General features: G+C 45.6%; 1 protein-coding gene across 2 annotated transcripts; it reads left to right on the top strand.

Annotated features, from left to right (window-relative positions):
- The first annotated feature begins 1938 nt into the window (after positions 1-1938).
- cbx7a (chromobox homolog 7a) lies at positions 1939-13375 on the top strand. 2 transcript variants are annotated; one of them, XM_083650256.1, is made up of 6 exons: positions 1939-2136; positions 3791-3834; positions 4148-4213; positions 4386-4452; positions 8032-8362; positions 11090-13375. In XM_083650256.1, exons 1-6 carry the CDS (start codon positions 2002-2004, stop codon positions 12109-12111), a joined length of 1665 nt encoding a protein of 554 aa, XP_083506382.1. In that variant the 5' UTR covers positions 1939-2001; the 3' UTR covers positions 12112-13375. The 2 variants fall into 2 exon arrangements, with proteins under 2 accessions (XP_083506382.1, XP_083506381.1); XM_083650255.1 differs by having other exon boundaries at positions 4148-4237.
- The last annotated feature ends 2229 nt before the right edge of the window (positions 13376-15604 follow it).

Genomic DNA, 15604 nt, shown 5'->3' with positions numbered 1-15604 from the left:
ACAGTGTTGGGCAGTAAAGTAATGCATTACTGTAATTGTATTACTTTCCCAGTAACTAGCAATGTAAGGGGTTACAATTTCCAAAACAGTAATTATATTACAGTTACTAATCCAAGTAACATGTTACTGCATTACTTTATCCAGCACTGGCACAGGGCTAAAACTAATTGTGGAGATAGGTCTGGGTCTATGCGAGACTGCATTGCCAGAACACTTCATTTTTTGTCCTGGGTTATAGGCAAATAAATAAAGTCTGCAGTTTGGCTGATTGTTGACTCCTCCTGTAAGGTGAATTATTGTAAAGTGGATTCAGTTCTAAAAGGAGCTAAACAGGTATGTCACTTTTTCAGAAGGGGAGTAGCAAACAGTGGCAGCTGGTGCATTTTTGCCCAGGGGGGGGCTATACCAAAATCGTGGGGGACTCGGGAGGGATATATTCGCAAGGCCAGAAGGCATTCAAAACGTAAACATACTAGTGAAAGTAATAGTAAAGTAATGAGCAATGTAACTAATTACTTTTGATACCAAGTCATGTTATTAGGCCTACTTTTTAAAGGAGTAATCAGTAATAAGTAACTAATTACACTTCCTGAGTAACTTGCCCAACACTGATCATCAAGGAGCTTTTTCTGTGGTCAAGATACCCATTCAACCTTCTTTCAAGTCCCCCCCTCTGCAGATATGGCTTCTCGTTTAGCATGCAGCATATTGTAAAGTGAAGACTTTGCTTGTTTGGATCAGCTTGTGTGCACAGCTGGAGTGTGGGCATTCCCACCAGAAAACATGCAGAGCAACGCTTTCATTTCCAATGCAGATTGTGATCTTGCCTGCCTTTTTCAACTGTTACATAAAAATAGCCAGCAGTCTGTTTCATGCCCAGGCTGCAGTTCGGTTTAACTTTGCATGGCTGTTATATTTCACGTGAAGGAGCAGATATATCACACCAGGCTCAGGCTGCTGTCATCAGTGATAGCCTACATGGTGACTAAAAAGGTGTCTAAAATATGACCTATTTAGTGATCATTACCATGAGGTCACCAACCACGAGTATATGAACAACATCGACCATATTTTCTGGAAGAAGAAGAAATGTGTTGTGCCCTTGTCCTCATACAATTTTCACTTTCATTTTCACTTTCATTTGATACTGCCTACTGCCTGGTATGTTGTCCAATTACTAACAATTTATATCAGGGCAACACTTTACAATGAGGTAGGCTACAAAAAAAGTTACTAGGGAACTAATGAGTAACTATTATAATGGTCAGTTCTTGAGTAACTCAATCAATGTCATAGAGTAAATAATCATTAGTTAATTAAGTTAATTGAGAAACGAGTGAGGGGGTGAGGAAGTAGCTACTCTAAAATTGTCTGTAGGGCCTATTGTAAAGTGCTACCTCATTAGGATGCATCCCTAAAAATGTGCTGTTTATATCCCAAACTAAAAACATGGATAAATTATTGGCTATATATCCACAAATAAAACAGTGGGCAAACTGAGTTTGATGGTTTACTTCCACTACACATCTAACCAGTATGCTGGTAGCCTATGCTTCTTAATTTATGCCGGTTAAGTAACTGGCATGTGAAAACATCTCGGTGTTTTTCCAAAAAACTTGGTTTCACAATAACCTTCTTGTTTTGATCCCCGCCTCCTCCTCCTCCTCCCTCCCTCCCTCCCTCCCTCCGTGCTCTGTCCCCCTTCTGCACTCTGCTCTAATTTGCGTGCGCGGGCTCGCGGGTACGGGCACGCTCCTTGGGGGCTCGGCGCTACGCAATGGAAAGGGGGCGCGCCCGGGTGAAAGCACGCGCTACCCAGTGTTGATGTGTCGCAGATTTTAAAAAGTCAGAGAGGCGTGCGGAGCGTGCGGAGCGTGCGGAGCAGCAACACGCAGGAGTTTGAGAGAAGCTCCACGAGAGACACCGGGAGGGACAGAGCAGGAGCTCAACCCGGGAGAGGAGCCCCTGGAGCGGCTGAACTTTGAGACCGTCTCCCTGTTTATGTTTTATTCCAGCACTACAACAGAAGCAGCAGAGACCCAGTTGCGACCTGTTTTGAGCGCAGCAATGGAGCTGTCATCAATAGGAGACCAAGTGTTTGCAGTGGAGTCAATAACAAAGAAGAGAGTTAGAAAGGTAAGAGACATCATAACATACTTCATATAACTTACATAACTTGTTATCCGATAACTTGTTAAATATCCCCACATGTGTTTGTCCTAATCCGTTCTCACACTGTGCCGAGTGTCAGCTCGCCATCCCCCTGGCCATCTCCATGTCCAACTAAAGTAGGCTACGCAGTTTGCCTATAGTTTACGCAAAAGAGGATGATGAGCCCAATCTATTATTATCTTGAACTGCGCAAAACTTTGACATTGTTCCGCACGCTGAGGCGCATACCCGCATCCTCTCCTGAGCACGGCTGAGATGCGGCTGGTTTGGAGCCGCTCGGACGCACGCAGGTGCTCCTATTGCGCGCAGCAGCTGTGTGTTGGGGGAGCCTACGCTGCCGTAGTAAAATGTGGAGGGGGTGTGTATCCTGAAAGCGGGCATACGACCATCTGAGGGACCTACGCAGTTTATTTGTAGGTTACGCCAGCGAGGGGGGGGGGGGGGGGGACAGCTAGCGGTGGAGGACGAGCCGTATCTGGGTGAAACTGCTGCGTAATGTCACTCTCAAGTCACTGCTGCGTGATGGTGATCCATTGATTTATCATGGCATATCTGCTGCGTGATCATAGCGACCATTGATTTATAGTGGCATATGCGAACTGCTCAAACAAAAAGAATAGTAGCTACACTAGAATGAATACAGTCTCGACATGCATTTAACGCATGCGGTTTGCTAGTAGCCAAAATGCCTGCATAATATTCTATAATCGCTATGCATACTGTAAAATATATACCTGTAAACGTGCAAAAAATCCCCTGCAGCAGATCCTTTTTTAAATAAACAATTACGGCAGGATAATTATATTATTAATATATCATATTATAAAGTTAACAGATATTACAGTAAAACTATTCCAAATGGGAATATTATAAGGAAATTGAATATTCCAGTAGGGAATGTTATAAGGAATGTTCCACACTCCACAGATAGACGATACGTTTATAATAAACTCACTATAGCGCGCTGGAGACACGCTGCGAAGCCCCGCTGGAATATGATGGTGATCTCTTCATGACTGTGATAATTGTTTGGGAGTGGGTGGGAGGGGATGCTTGACTCGTGCGTTGCGCAACAGCACACGTTGTTTACATGGACGCCGTGGCCCCACCTATCTCCCTCCCTCCGCCGGTGTAATGTTCTAGAAAGTGCCCGTGCATTATTAACAACTAGCCCATATAGCAGCCATGTGCGGTCACGTCACCACAATGGGAGAGAGAGGGAGAGAGAGAGAGAGAGAGAGAGAGAGAGAGAAGCTGTTTGGAGGCCACCCAGCCCCGCTGTCATTGACGTCATCCCTCAGAAACACCATTAAAAGGAGGAAAAATGCCCATGACACCCAACCCCCCCCCCCCCCCCCCCCCACACACACACACACACACTCCACAATTTAAAGTGACAGTCATCCTTTTGCTGTTTGGCAAACTCTCATACACACACAGCTAGTGACTTGCTTCTGTATACAGAAGTCACTAGCTGTAGCAATAGCAATAGCAATAGACTGGCTATTGCTTTCGGACTCCTGCTGCATCTAAGCCTCGATCTCTCTCTCTCTCTCTCTCTCTCTCTCTCTCTCTCTCTCTCTCTCTCTCTCTCTCTCTCTCTCTCTCTCTCCTTCAGGGTAATGTGGAGTATCTACTGAAATGGCAGGGATGGCCCCAAAAGTGAGTAATCATGAGGTCATCATTCAATGACCTCATCATGCCATGGATTCCAGGATGCAATTACCATAATCTGTCTGTATTTATATCTGAGAACTGTACCATGAGGAGATAGATAGATAGATAGATAGATAGATACAGTAGATAGATAGATAGATAGATAGATAGATAGATAGATAGACAGATAGATAGATAGATAGATAGATAGATAGATCAATATATAGATATATAGATATATAGATAGATAGATAGATAGATAGATAGATAGATAGATAGATAGATAATTTGAATCTCTATCTGAATTTGTCATTGGCAGGTACAGCACTTGGGAACCAGAGGACCATATCCTGGACCCACGCCTGGTCCTGGCTTACGAAGAGAAGTGCGTAGTCATGAAAGGCTTTTGGTAGCAATGCTATTGTTTGAGTACTTTGTTGTTGTTTTTTTTCATGTTTTTTTTTTTTTATCTCCCAATCTGTTTCTGCTTCTCTCTCTCCATCACTGTCTTCATCCATCTGTTCTGCCCCCCCCCCCCCTCCCTCTCTCTCTCTCAGGGAGGAGAAGGACCGGGCCCTGGCCTACCGCAGGAAAGGTCTCAGACCCAGGAGGCTCGTGTTGCGGGTAACCACGCTTACCTCTCTATACTCTGTCTCACATGCCTGGTTATGAGGAGTTATAGGCTTCCACTTCCTGGCTGTTTAGCGGGGAAGTGGCAGAACCGACCTGGAAAGGGCAGCTACCCCTCTCTCCAGGTGTTGTCATTGGCTCCCTCTCTCCAGGTGTTGTCATTGGCTCCCTCTCTCCAGAGCCGTTTTCCCACATGCGTACCGGAAAATTACCTGTAAGTCAATATCGGACATTTCCCTGAATTTCCCTTCACACCTTCACGCTCGCATATGGGAATCTAGCAGCAAAATTGCCTGTATGTTGGGGGGCGGGGGGAGCTTATTTTGGGGGTCGGCAAAACTCGAAATAAGTTCGCTTGTCACACAATAAATCACACTCGTTTGACTTAAGAGCAGCGTCAAGCCGCCAGCGTAATAAACACAGCCGATTTCCCCCCTCCCCTCTCTGCTCGAGAGAGGCCAGTCCTTCACTCAGTCCTCCGCACTTCGCAGCAGCCACACAGGACAGACACAGCGAGAATGGCAGAGGCTTGAGCTGCCCAACGCTTGTATGTATGTAGAGAAAGCAAATGCACGAAGCGAAATGTGGAAGTAGTTTGCTTTGATGTGCGCGAATGATTAGATGATGCACTTTAAAGAAGTTGGGATCCGTGTCTGAGAGAAATAGTTGCTGGTTCGATGTTTATCCGTTCACCTGCGTCACGTTGAAGCACTTTTTACAGACTGGCTTCGTTTGATGTGTCCGGGCTTGCCTTCGCCTTCGGAAATCAGCACGCCCACACATGAAGCTGACATAGGCTACCGCTCTTATTATCACAAGATCATTTCGCCAGTTTGCTTTAATGTGCGCGAATGATTAGATTATGCCCGCTGGAACATTAAGCAACTGTGTAGGCTACACCTTGCCCATGAGAGAAGGACCAGTGTCGCGGAAAATGACTGGACCCGTTTTCTCACTTGTGTCCCCTTAAGAGCATACCGCTCTTCTTACTGGCTCGAAACTGGTGAAATGTCCGCGACGACGGGGTCGCGCTTATACCGGAAAACAACTTTCCCACATGCAGGCATTAGACCACGTTCCGGTCATTTAGCGGTACAAAGCGCATGTGGGAAAACGGCTCAGGTGTTGTCATTGGCCCCCTCTCTCCAGGTGTTGTCATTAGTTCCCTCTCTCCAGGTGTTGTCATTGGCCCCCTCTCTCCAGGTGTTGTCATTAGTTCCCTCTCTCCAGGTGCTGTCATTGGCCCCCTCTCTCCAGGTGTTGTCATTGGCCCCCTCTCTCCAGGTGTTGTCATTGGTTCCCTCTCTCCAGGTGTTGTCATTAGTTCCCTCTCTCCAGGTGTTGTCATTGGCCCCCTCTCTCCAGGTGTTGTCATTGGTTCCCTCTCTCCAGGTGTTGTCATTAGTTCCCTCTCTCCAGGTGTTGTCATTGGTTCCCTCTCTCCAGGTGTTGTCATTAGTTCCCTCTCTCCAGGTGTTGTCATTGGTTCCCTCTCTCCAGGTGTTGTCATTGGTTCCCTCTCTCCAGGTGTTGTCATTAGTTCCCTCTCTCCAGGTGTTGTCATTGGCCCCCTCTCTCCAGGTGTTGTCATTGGTTCCCTCTCTCCAGGTGTTGTCATTAGTTCCCTCTCTCCAGGTGTTGTCATTGGTTCCCTCTCTCCAGGTGTTGTCATTGGTTCCCTCTCTCCAGGTGTTGTCATTAGTTCCCTCTCTCCAGGTGTTGTCATTAGTTCCCTCTCTCCAGGTGTTGTCATTGGTTCCCTCTCTCCAGGTGTTGTCATTGGCCCCCTCTCTCCAGGTGTTGTCATTAGTTCCCTCTCTCCAGGTGTTGTCATTAGTTCCCTCTCTCCAGGTGTTGTCATTAGTTCCCTCTCTCCAGGTGTTGTCATTAGTTCCCTCTCTCCAGGTGTTGTCATTGGTTCCCTCTCTCCAGGTGTTGTCATTAGTTCCCTCTCTCCAGGTGTTGTCATTAGTTCCCTCTCTCCAGGTGTTGTCATTAGTTCCCTCTCTCCAGGTGTTGTCATTAGTTCCCTCTCTCCAGGTGTTGTCATTAGTTCCCTCTCTCCAGGTGTTGTCATTAGTTCCCTCTCTCCGGGTGTTGTCATTGGTTCCCTCTCTCCAGGTGTTGTCATTAGTTCCCTCTCTCCAGGTGTTGTCATTGGTTCCCTCTCTCCAGGTGTTGTCATTAGTTCCCTCTCTCCGGGTGTTGTCATTGGCCCCCTCTCTCCAGGTGTTGTCATTGGCCCCCTCTCTCCAGGTGTTGTCATTGGTTCCCTCTCTCCAGGTGTTGTCATTGGCTCCCTCTCTCCGGGTGTTGTCATTGGCCCCCTCTCTCCAGGTGTTGTCATTGGCTCCCTCTCTCCGGGTGTTGTCATTGGCTGTCATTGATTACTAGCCTAGCTGTCACATAGCAGCAACTCTAAATAACTGAGGTATTTTAGAGGGATGTTGATGCCAGGGTTCCCACGGGTCCTTGAAATCCTTGAAAGTTTGAGCGGGGGGGGGGGGGGGGGGGGGGGGGTGGTTGGTAGCCTCTGTCTGTCTCATGACAGTGGTGTTGTTGCTGCTAGTGATTCCCAGAATTAAAGAGGGGGGGGGGGTCCACCCTAAAACACTTTTTAAGCGGTGCAGCAGCTTCTATAAGTGACATGTAAGCCCATTCGTTCTAGCCGAGAGGTCAGCATGAGATTTAGCCTAGGCCCCTCCCCCATAGGCCCCTCCCCCCACCTCTACAAGGAAGCACAGTGGAGACAGAAAGCGGCACAGCTCTGTGAAACCCACACATGTGCACGTGCACACACACACACACACACACACACACACACACACACACACACACACACACACACACACACACACAGTGCCAGGGAGAGCGGGAGAAGTACAGGATTCGACCTGAGGATAACTTGCCACATATTCATCCATCTAAAACATCTGCAGGTTTTGATGTCAGTTGTTCAGAATCAAAGAGCTTCTTTCTAGACTCACCATTGTCATCATACATCATCATCATCATATCATACATCATCATCATCATCATCATACATCAGACCAGTTTCTGACAGTAGCCTCAATGCAGCCCCAACAAGACATGTTGAGGAAGTGGCAAGATTTTATCTTGCTGTTACCACGCTATCACTTATCCACTCACACGCACTGAATGCAACAAGTGCACACTTGCTCTTTGGGGGGGTGCCGAAAGGCATTCTGGGAAATGTAGGAACTCACTAACTGGAGCAGTAGCAGACGAGGAAGCTTGACGGAAAGGGATTACGCCCAAAAAGGTTGCTTTATGTTGTTAAGTCTCGCCCGCAAAATCTAACACAGTAACACAGCGTGTCAAATGTAGTGTAGAGGCGGGTACAGGCTGCCTATCTGCTCCCAGATGCTTTTGTCTGTTTATGCTAATTATGCTAATATCTCAAAATGAACGCCGTAATGATTGATTCATGTTCAAATGCTACTTGTAGCACTTCAACGTGATATTGACCTAGTCTTTCTTTCTGTGTCTCTGACTCTCTCTCTCTCTCTCTCTCTCTCTCTGTCACACACACACACACACCTCTGCCCCTAGAACATCTTAACATCCATGGACCTCCGCAGCGCGCACAAGGTGACGGACAAGGCCCCGCCCCGGCTGCGCCTCTCCCTCACGCGCTCCATGAGCACAGACGTGGACCAGGGCGAGCGGCGCAGCGTGTTCCGGCGCTTGGCCCGGCGGAAGAGCAAGCAGAGGCCATCCAAGCGGGGGCGTCCAGATGGGACGTCCCACAAACCCAGGCTGCACAGGAAGGCAGAGCGGGACGTGCAACCCATGGAGGAGGACTGGGCTGGCACCACCGAAGAAGAGGAGAAGCAGGAGTCCGAATGCACCATCGAGGACAGACGCGAAGACAGCCTATATGGTCAGTCGGTCACATCTGAAGTACATGTAGTTGTACATAATGTTGTAATCAGAAATGCATTGTTAGGGATGATGGAACCCTATTGTATTTTTTTTTAGGATTATTCTTCCGTTTCTTCTTCTGCCACAAACGTATCTGGATCTCAGAAACCTTAAAGGAACACTCTGTCAATTTTCAACCAGCTTTGTATCATTAGAACAACAGTAGTATATCAGAAAGCTGTAAACAGTTTTGATTCATTTAGTTTGACAGTTATTGAGAGTTGATTTGAGTAAAGTTGTGGACCTGTGATCTCATTCATGCACAAATGACAACTACTGTTGTTCTAATGATACAAAGCTGGTTGAAAATCGGCAGAGTGCCCCTTTAAGACAAAAAAACGACCAAACTTGGCCTATAGGTCCAAAGTCTCGGTTGCTACTCAGTTTACGAAATCCACGTCAATTGGCCTCATGGTGGCGCTATAGCAGTGATACTCTAGCCGAGCCGCATAAACATTGTCAGCAGAATTCATCAGCATTTCATTCTCATTCTCAAGTCACATCAGTCTATTATGTCCAAACCCCTCACCCATCTGAACAACCGATCACAATTTATCTCAGGTCTCGAGCTTTGTCGGTGCCCAAGACAAGTGCAAGGGAAAGCTAGCTTATAGTGTTGGAGTCGAGACCACCTAACCCGAGACAGAGACAAGACCAAGACCGAGGGGGGGGGCGAGACCGAGACCAAGACCAGACAAATGCGAGACCATTTTCAAGACCATTTACACACGACCATCTAACCTTACACCATTGCTCTGCAATGAAATAAATCATTATTTAGGAATTATAGTAAAATATAAATGGCTGTATGCTACAATATATACTCCTTATATAATACACCTTCAGAAAGGCTCAACACAGTGGGCAGAATCAAGTGTAAAAACACCTTACTGCTGCTAAATTATGACCCCCTTTGTGGTTTGTATCAGCAAATCATATGAGTGACGATTTGGACGACATCTCTCCAGCCACCTCGGTGACCTGTGTTGTCTTCCTTTGTGCATGAACGTGAGGGGCGTGGCTACAGCGTTAGAAGCTTTCAACCTGCAAGGTTATTGGTTGCGATTGAAGGAGGGATTTTAAGTAATGATGTCACTCCAGTTGTGGTCTCAGCTGGTCTTGAAATAAAATCCCGAGTCCGGCTTGCCCGAGACCGAGACAAGACCGAGACCGATGGAGGGCGAGTCCATCAAAATGTGGTCTCGAGACCAAGACCGGTCTTGAGTACTCAAACTCTACTAGCTCAGCATGAAACTAAAATGGCTAAAGAATGTAAGAAACGCCAATATGAAGACGAATATCGAACATTTAAAGAGGACTGGGAGGTTTTTCGTTGTGTCCATGGGTTCGGCAAAATGCATCTGTCTGCTTTGTGATAACGTTATTTGACAATTCAAAAGGTCCAATTTGCAGCGCCATCACGAAACAAAACACCGTCATTAACAGCACCGACTTTTCGAAAAGGTGGAAATTTAACTTTAGGCTGAAGAGCTGGCAAGACTCAAACAGAACCAAACTGGTGTCAGGGAGCAAAGGGAAGTTTTTGGTTTGCGTGAGTATCACTGTGCTATAGCAAACAGCTTTGCCATTTGGCCTATAACTTCTTTTCTGCCATCTAGAATGATGTCCAAAACTCTTTTTTGTGTGACCCCTCTGAGTGACCCCTCTGAGTGACCTCTGTGTGACCCCTCTGAGGCCGTTTCTCCAATTCACATGAAATGTGTGTGTGCAGAATCTTGGGACCGCGCTCTTAGACCCTCCGCACCGTGAACACCGGACACTCCGCAGTAACCATAAATGAGCTTTAAGACAGGTTGAGCAGTGTGGCTTGAAAACAACCACACGTGGCATTTTCAGCTCTGCCAATAGTGAGTGGGTGCTACATCAAATCGCCATACCTTAATTAGTAAACAGCCCAAAAATGAGAATAATGTATCTTGGTAACTGAGTGCACAGTAGAGAAATGTGCAGCTGCAAATAGTCTGACACATAAATAATAATAATTTGATCAGTCTTCATCAAACTAAATAGAAACAATGTCTGGACTGTCAACATGATAAAGCCATGTGTAAATTGATTAATGTGGCGCCGCTAGTACAGTTATAATATTCTTTCTAAGGCTTTCACTATGGTAATGGTTAATGCATACGTCTGATTGTGGGTGCAAATCTATAGAGCTCAACAGTCACGTGACATTTTTGCCCCAGAAGTGAGTTCCCCATTCAGAGTTTTAAGGCGGAATCTAATTTTCGATCCCCCCTCCCACTTGTTATTTATTTTTTATTTTTGCGCCAAACCGAACGTTTTATGGTCCCTTACGATTCAGTAGGTCACGGGTGGGATTGGTTCCAGCCTTAAAACTCGTTATATGAGGTTTTTCCGAAATGTCTACGGAGAAAATGAATGGGGAACTCACTTCTGGGGCAGGAAACGCCACGAAAAGTCACATGACTGTTCTGCTCTATTGGGAAACAGAAGTTTGTGGTAACTAAACATAATGTCTCAGGTTTCTCATTTTTGGACAAATGACCATATTGTGGTTGAACCCCTCAATTGCCGCTTGCGGCGATATTTATTATTCATATTGGGGAGTGTATGCTACCAAAAGTGCTGCCCTCCAGAACTTACTGTCACAATGTAAATTATCCTCTCTCTCTCTCTCTCTCTCTCTCTCTCTCTCTCTCAGGCCTGTCAGAGTGCAGCTCCCCTCCTGTCTTGGAGCGAGAGGATTTGGAGCCGGACGAGAAGATGCAGGAGAAGATGGATGAGATGATTGTCGAGAAGATTGATGAGAAGATGGACGAGAAGATGCAGCAGAAGATGGATGAGAAGCTGCAGGAGAAGTTGGAGGACAAAATGGAGGAGATGGAGGAGAAGATGGAGAAGTCAGAGGACAAAATGGAGGAGATGGAGGAGAAGTCGGAGGAGAAGTCAGAGGACAAAATGGAGGAGAAGATGCAGGAGAAGTTGGAGGACAAAATGGAGGAGATGGAGGAGAAGTCGGAGGAGAAGTCAGAGGACAAAATGGAGGAGAAGATGCAGGAGAAGTTGGATGAGATGATTGTGGAGAAGATTGATGAGAAGATGGACGAGAAGATGCAGCAGAAGATGGATGAGAAGATGCAGGAGAAGTCGGAGGAGAACTCAGAGGACAAAATGGAGGAGAAGTTGCAAGAGAAGTCGGAGGAGAAGTCAGAGGACAAAATGGAGGAGAAGATGCAGGAGAAGTCAGAGGACAAAATGGAGGAGGAGATGGAGGAGAAGACGGGCGGCAGACTGACAGCGGCAGGCGGGCCAGCCGTCGTGACTGACCGAGAGACTTCTGAAATGAGACAGAACCAAACGCCTCCGCCTGACCAATCAGAGGACAGGGCTTCCCTGAAAGACATTCTTATCACAGGCAGCAACGGGTTTGATTCGGGCAGCAATACGTGCAATGCGGAGCTAGGGATAGGCGGTTTGAACCCCAGGTTAGAGAGCAGGAGGAATAACATCACCTCAGTGATAGTGAGCATCCAGGGGACCAGCAAGATGGTAGGCGACGGCTTCGCGGCGGCAAGGGAGGGGGCGGCGAGAGGCGACAATCGGTGCGTTACCACGTCAGCAGAGACTCCAGGGAAGGTGATTGTGACAGACGTGACTATCAACTCTCTGACGGTGACTTTTAAAGAAGCCATGGTGGCTGAAGGCTTCTTTAAGGGCTTTTGAATGAGAGAGAGAGAGAGATAAAGGAACAGTTCACCCAAAACTGAAAATTCTATCATCTCCTCCCCCTCATGCCAGTTGAAACACAGGAGAAGTTAGCTCCTCCCCCTCATGCCAGTTGAAACACAGGTGAAGTTAGCTCCTCCCCTGATGCCAGTTGAAAACACAGGTGAAGTTTGTCCCTATATATGTCCAGCACAACTGGAGAGAAAACCAGTCACTATTGAGTGCAGTGCAGTACAACTGAAGTCAGTGGTGATTGGTTTTCTCTGGCATGAGGGTAGATGATGAGAGAAAGTTCTTTTTTGGGTGAACTGTTCCTTAATAGGGGGAGATGAGAGAAAGAGATACCCATAATTAGACTTGCCACTCATTTTGTACATGTAAATAGCCGTATATGTAACTGTAAGATAATTCCACGTGTTTACAAAGCTACGCTCATTTCCTACTGAGTTCAGTGAAGACATTTGCCTTTGAAAAAGTGAGTGGTAATTTTATCATTGTGGCTCATTTTCTAGGACGGGTGAGAGAGGGAGTGGCAGTTACCCAAAAGCCTGCTAAAATCACATTTGCCCCATTGTAATCCAGCGGACAATATTGATGTCAGTGGTAAGAGAGAGAGAGAGAGAGAGAGAGTGAGAACGTTGAGTCTGAAGTGTCGTAAAGCCCACATTACTTCCATGCAGCTATACTTTTCCAGCCATCCTCTGTGCTTTCCAGGAAAGAAACAAACGTGTTCTTCTCACACTCACACAAATTCCGTTACCGGGGGCTCGTTTCAGTCGCTCCTCTTTTCTTACGAACACGGTTTTTTTGTAAAGATCAGCCTGGTTTCCAGCCTTCACACAGTGCTTAGCGCGTGGCCCGTGGAGTCTGTGTGGCACACACACACACACACGCACAAGCCGCTGGCCTGCGTTTGTACCGGAGAGCTCTATTTCCGTCACAAAAGAGACGACACAAAGGAGATAATGAATGCTCCGCCGCGCCAGCAGAACTTCTCTGTTTCAAGGAGAGACGCGGACGCATAAAAAAGTACGCTGTTGTGTTTGCTGTCTGTCCTTTTACTTTTCAAGTATGAAATGCTACCCGGGTTCTATTTTTGTATTACCAATTGATAGTCCAGTCTTCTCGCTAGCCTTTGTGCATTTTCAAAAGAGGAGCTATCAGTTTACATCACCACCACTATAATGCTGTGTAGGGCAATGTACAGATGGAAGCAGAGCGTACATTAGGTCAAACAGTAGTGAGCTTTTATTTATTGCATGTCACATGTATAAGCTAAATTAACTTATGTCACGGTCACGTGTCCGAATGAGTCTTTCTCTGACCAAGATGAATTGTCAAACGTGTCTTCTTCTCTAAAATGGGCTTTTTATTTTGACTGCATTTACAATAAATATGTACTAAAATCGCTGCCTCCTGGGACATATTTCTACATGTCATTAACATGTGAGATTCATGCGGACGAGATTAGTTCCTATCTCAGGTAGAGGGTTTGAGACAAAGTGTAGAAATAATTTTCCTCTTGTAGTCGGATGAAGCAATGGAAGTGTCTTTTGTATTATCATCTATAGCCTTTCAGTACTTTATGAATGATATAATATCATGAAGAGTGTTTTATAACCATATATCCACCATAGCCCCATAGCGCATCATAACTTGCCTTGATACTGAACATATGCATCGCCACTAGAGGGCGCGGTGCACTCAACAAAGACAAATCACTGCGACTGTCTCTCCACCTATCAAGTGCAAGTTAATAGGGGCTATGATTCACATGCTCTGCATATCTATTAAATTACACAGCAAAGTGGCACAACAGGGTCACACTATCTAGAAATGTTTAGACATGAAACAGCGAATGAGGCGTTCAAGTGCAATTTGTTAAAAACCTGTTATTCAACAAGAGCCATACGAGTGAAAGAGAGGAATGACATCTTACTTGACAATTAGTAAAGTGCCAGTACCTCAAAATTGTACTACAAAAAAAATGTATTTAGTTACTTTCACTTCTGCTCATGGGCAGAGAGGGTGGAGGCTTTGCCATAGTGGTCACATCGATCCAGGCCAGTTAGATCAGGACATCCAGGGATGTGACAGCAGGAATGGGCATGAGGAGTGATTGTTAGCTTTAGGCATGCAGAGTGATGATTGGTTGGGTTTAGGTATGATGAGTGATGATTGGTTAGATTTAGGTATGAGGAGTGATGATTGGTTAGAATGGAATTGGAATATCAGGGTAAAAAAAAGTCCACAATGGAAATAAGCCTTTTGATTGATTGATTTTATTCATGCATATAGAGACAATAAAAGATCCATGGGATAGCATGTAAAAGTGTAAACACTTATTTTAACATGGTCCCTGATGTTTTATTGTGTTCTCAACCTTGATGATTTTTTTTAAATGTATGTATTCCTGCTGGGCAGTTGTATACATATCTTTTTTTTATCAACTATCAAATTAATTAAATCAAGAATGGCTGGTTATTAACTTTACACATTTGTTTATTTAAAAATAAAAAAGATACTAAAATGCTTGAGGGGGCTTAACTGGGGCTTGGCAGATTTGTGAGGGGGCTATAGCCCCTCCTTGCCCCGGTGTAGTGCCGTCCCTGCCTGGCTTTCCTGTGGGTGAGAGACATAGACAGATAGTGACAGAGAGAGAGAAAACAGAGAAACAGAGAGTTGGCCCAAGATCACACTGTAAAAAGTTTGACCTGTCTGGTTTAACTTTTTACAGCGGGCTCTTCACCAAACCCTCTGTTTTCACTCTCTCTCCATCACTCTGTCTACAGCAGGGGTATCCCAACCTTTTTTGGCTCGTGACCCTATTTTGACGTTGCAAAAATCAAAATCTAGGGACCCGCAACATTCAAATTCCGGTACACCATCGATAATGTCATCAGTGACATCGTCAGTGATGTCAGTAGCTTCTTTTTCTCTTTTCTGACTTTAATCTGAGAATTCTGACTTTAATCTCAAAACTCTGACTTTATTCTCAGAATCCTGATTTAAAGTTATAATCGCAAAGATTTTCATGTAAATAAAATAATAATAATTAAGAGTCACTCACAATGTTGATTGAGGCTATGGTCCATTGATGGAAGCCTTTGCAGTATATAGTGACAACACTGTTTGGATGTCACCTGCAATTACCACTCATCACCATAGGTGTCACCCAAGAGAACAAAGCTGAAATCTTAGAGATTATCACTTTAAACTCAGAACAAAAAAATCGTAAGTGACCCTAATCATCTTCGGTAGTACTAAATTGGGTCTGGTGTAAAATATATATATATATACTGTATATATATATATATATATATATATATATATATATATATATACAGGGGGCAACAGGGGGCTTGGACAAGATGGGAGAACGCGATTGAGAGGAAAGTGACCTGGATGGAGCTCTGGAAAGCCGAACCTCATCGCATCAAATTCCTCATCCAGGCAGTGTATGACGTGCTTCCAAGCCCGTCAAACCTGC

This window comes from Poromitra crassiceps (genome assembly GCF_964638095.1).
Source record: "Poromitra crassiceps genome assembly, chromosome: 13".
Taxonomy (NCBI): Eukaryota; Metazoa; Chordata; class Actinopteri; order Beryciformes; family Melamphaidae; genus Poromitra; species Poromitra crassiceps.
The sequence above is the reverse complement of the archived record's forward strand: the minus strand, read 5'-3'. Positions and strand labels throughout refer to the sequence as shown.

What these genes read in the sequence shown, in the direction of transcription:
- cbx7a (XM_083650255.1), top strand. Translation starts at nt 2,002, where the DNA reads ATGTTTTATTCCAGCACTACAACAGAAGCAGCAGAGACCCAGTTGCGA. An exon ending in TGGCAGGGATGGCCCCAAAA is followed by an intron (nt 3,835 to 4,147) that starts GTGAGTAATCAT and finishes TGTCATTGGCAG; the next exon opens with GTACAGCACTTGGGAACCAG. An exon ending in ACGCGAAGACAGCCTATATG is followed by an intron (nt 8,363 to 11,089) that starts GTCAGTCGGTCA and finishes TCTCTCTCTCAG; the next exon opens with GCCTGTCAGAGTGCAGCTCC.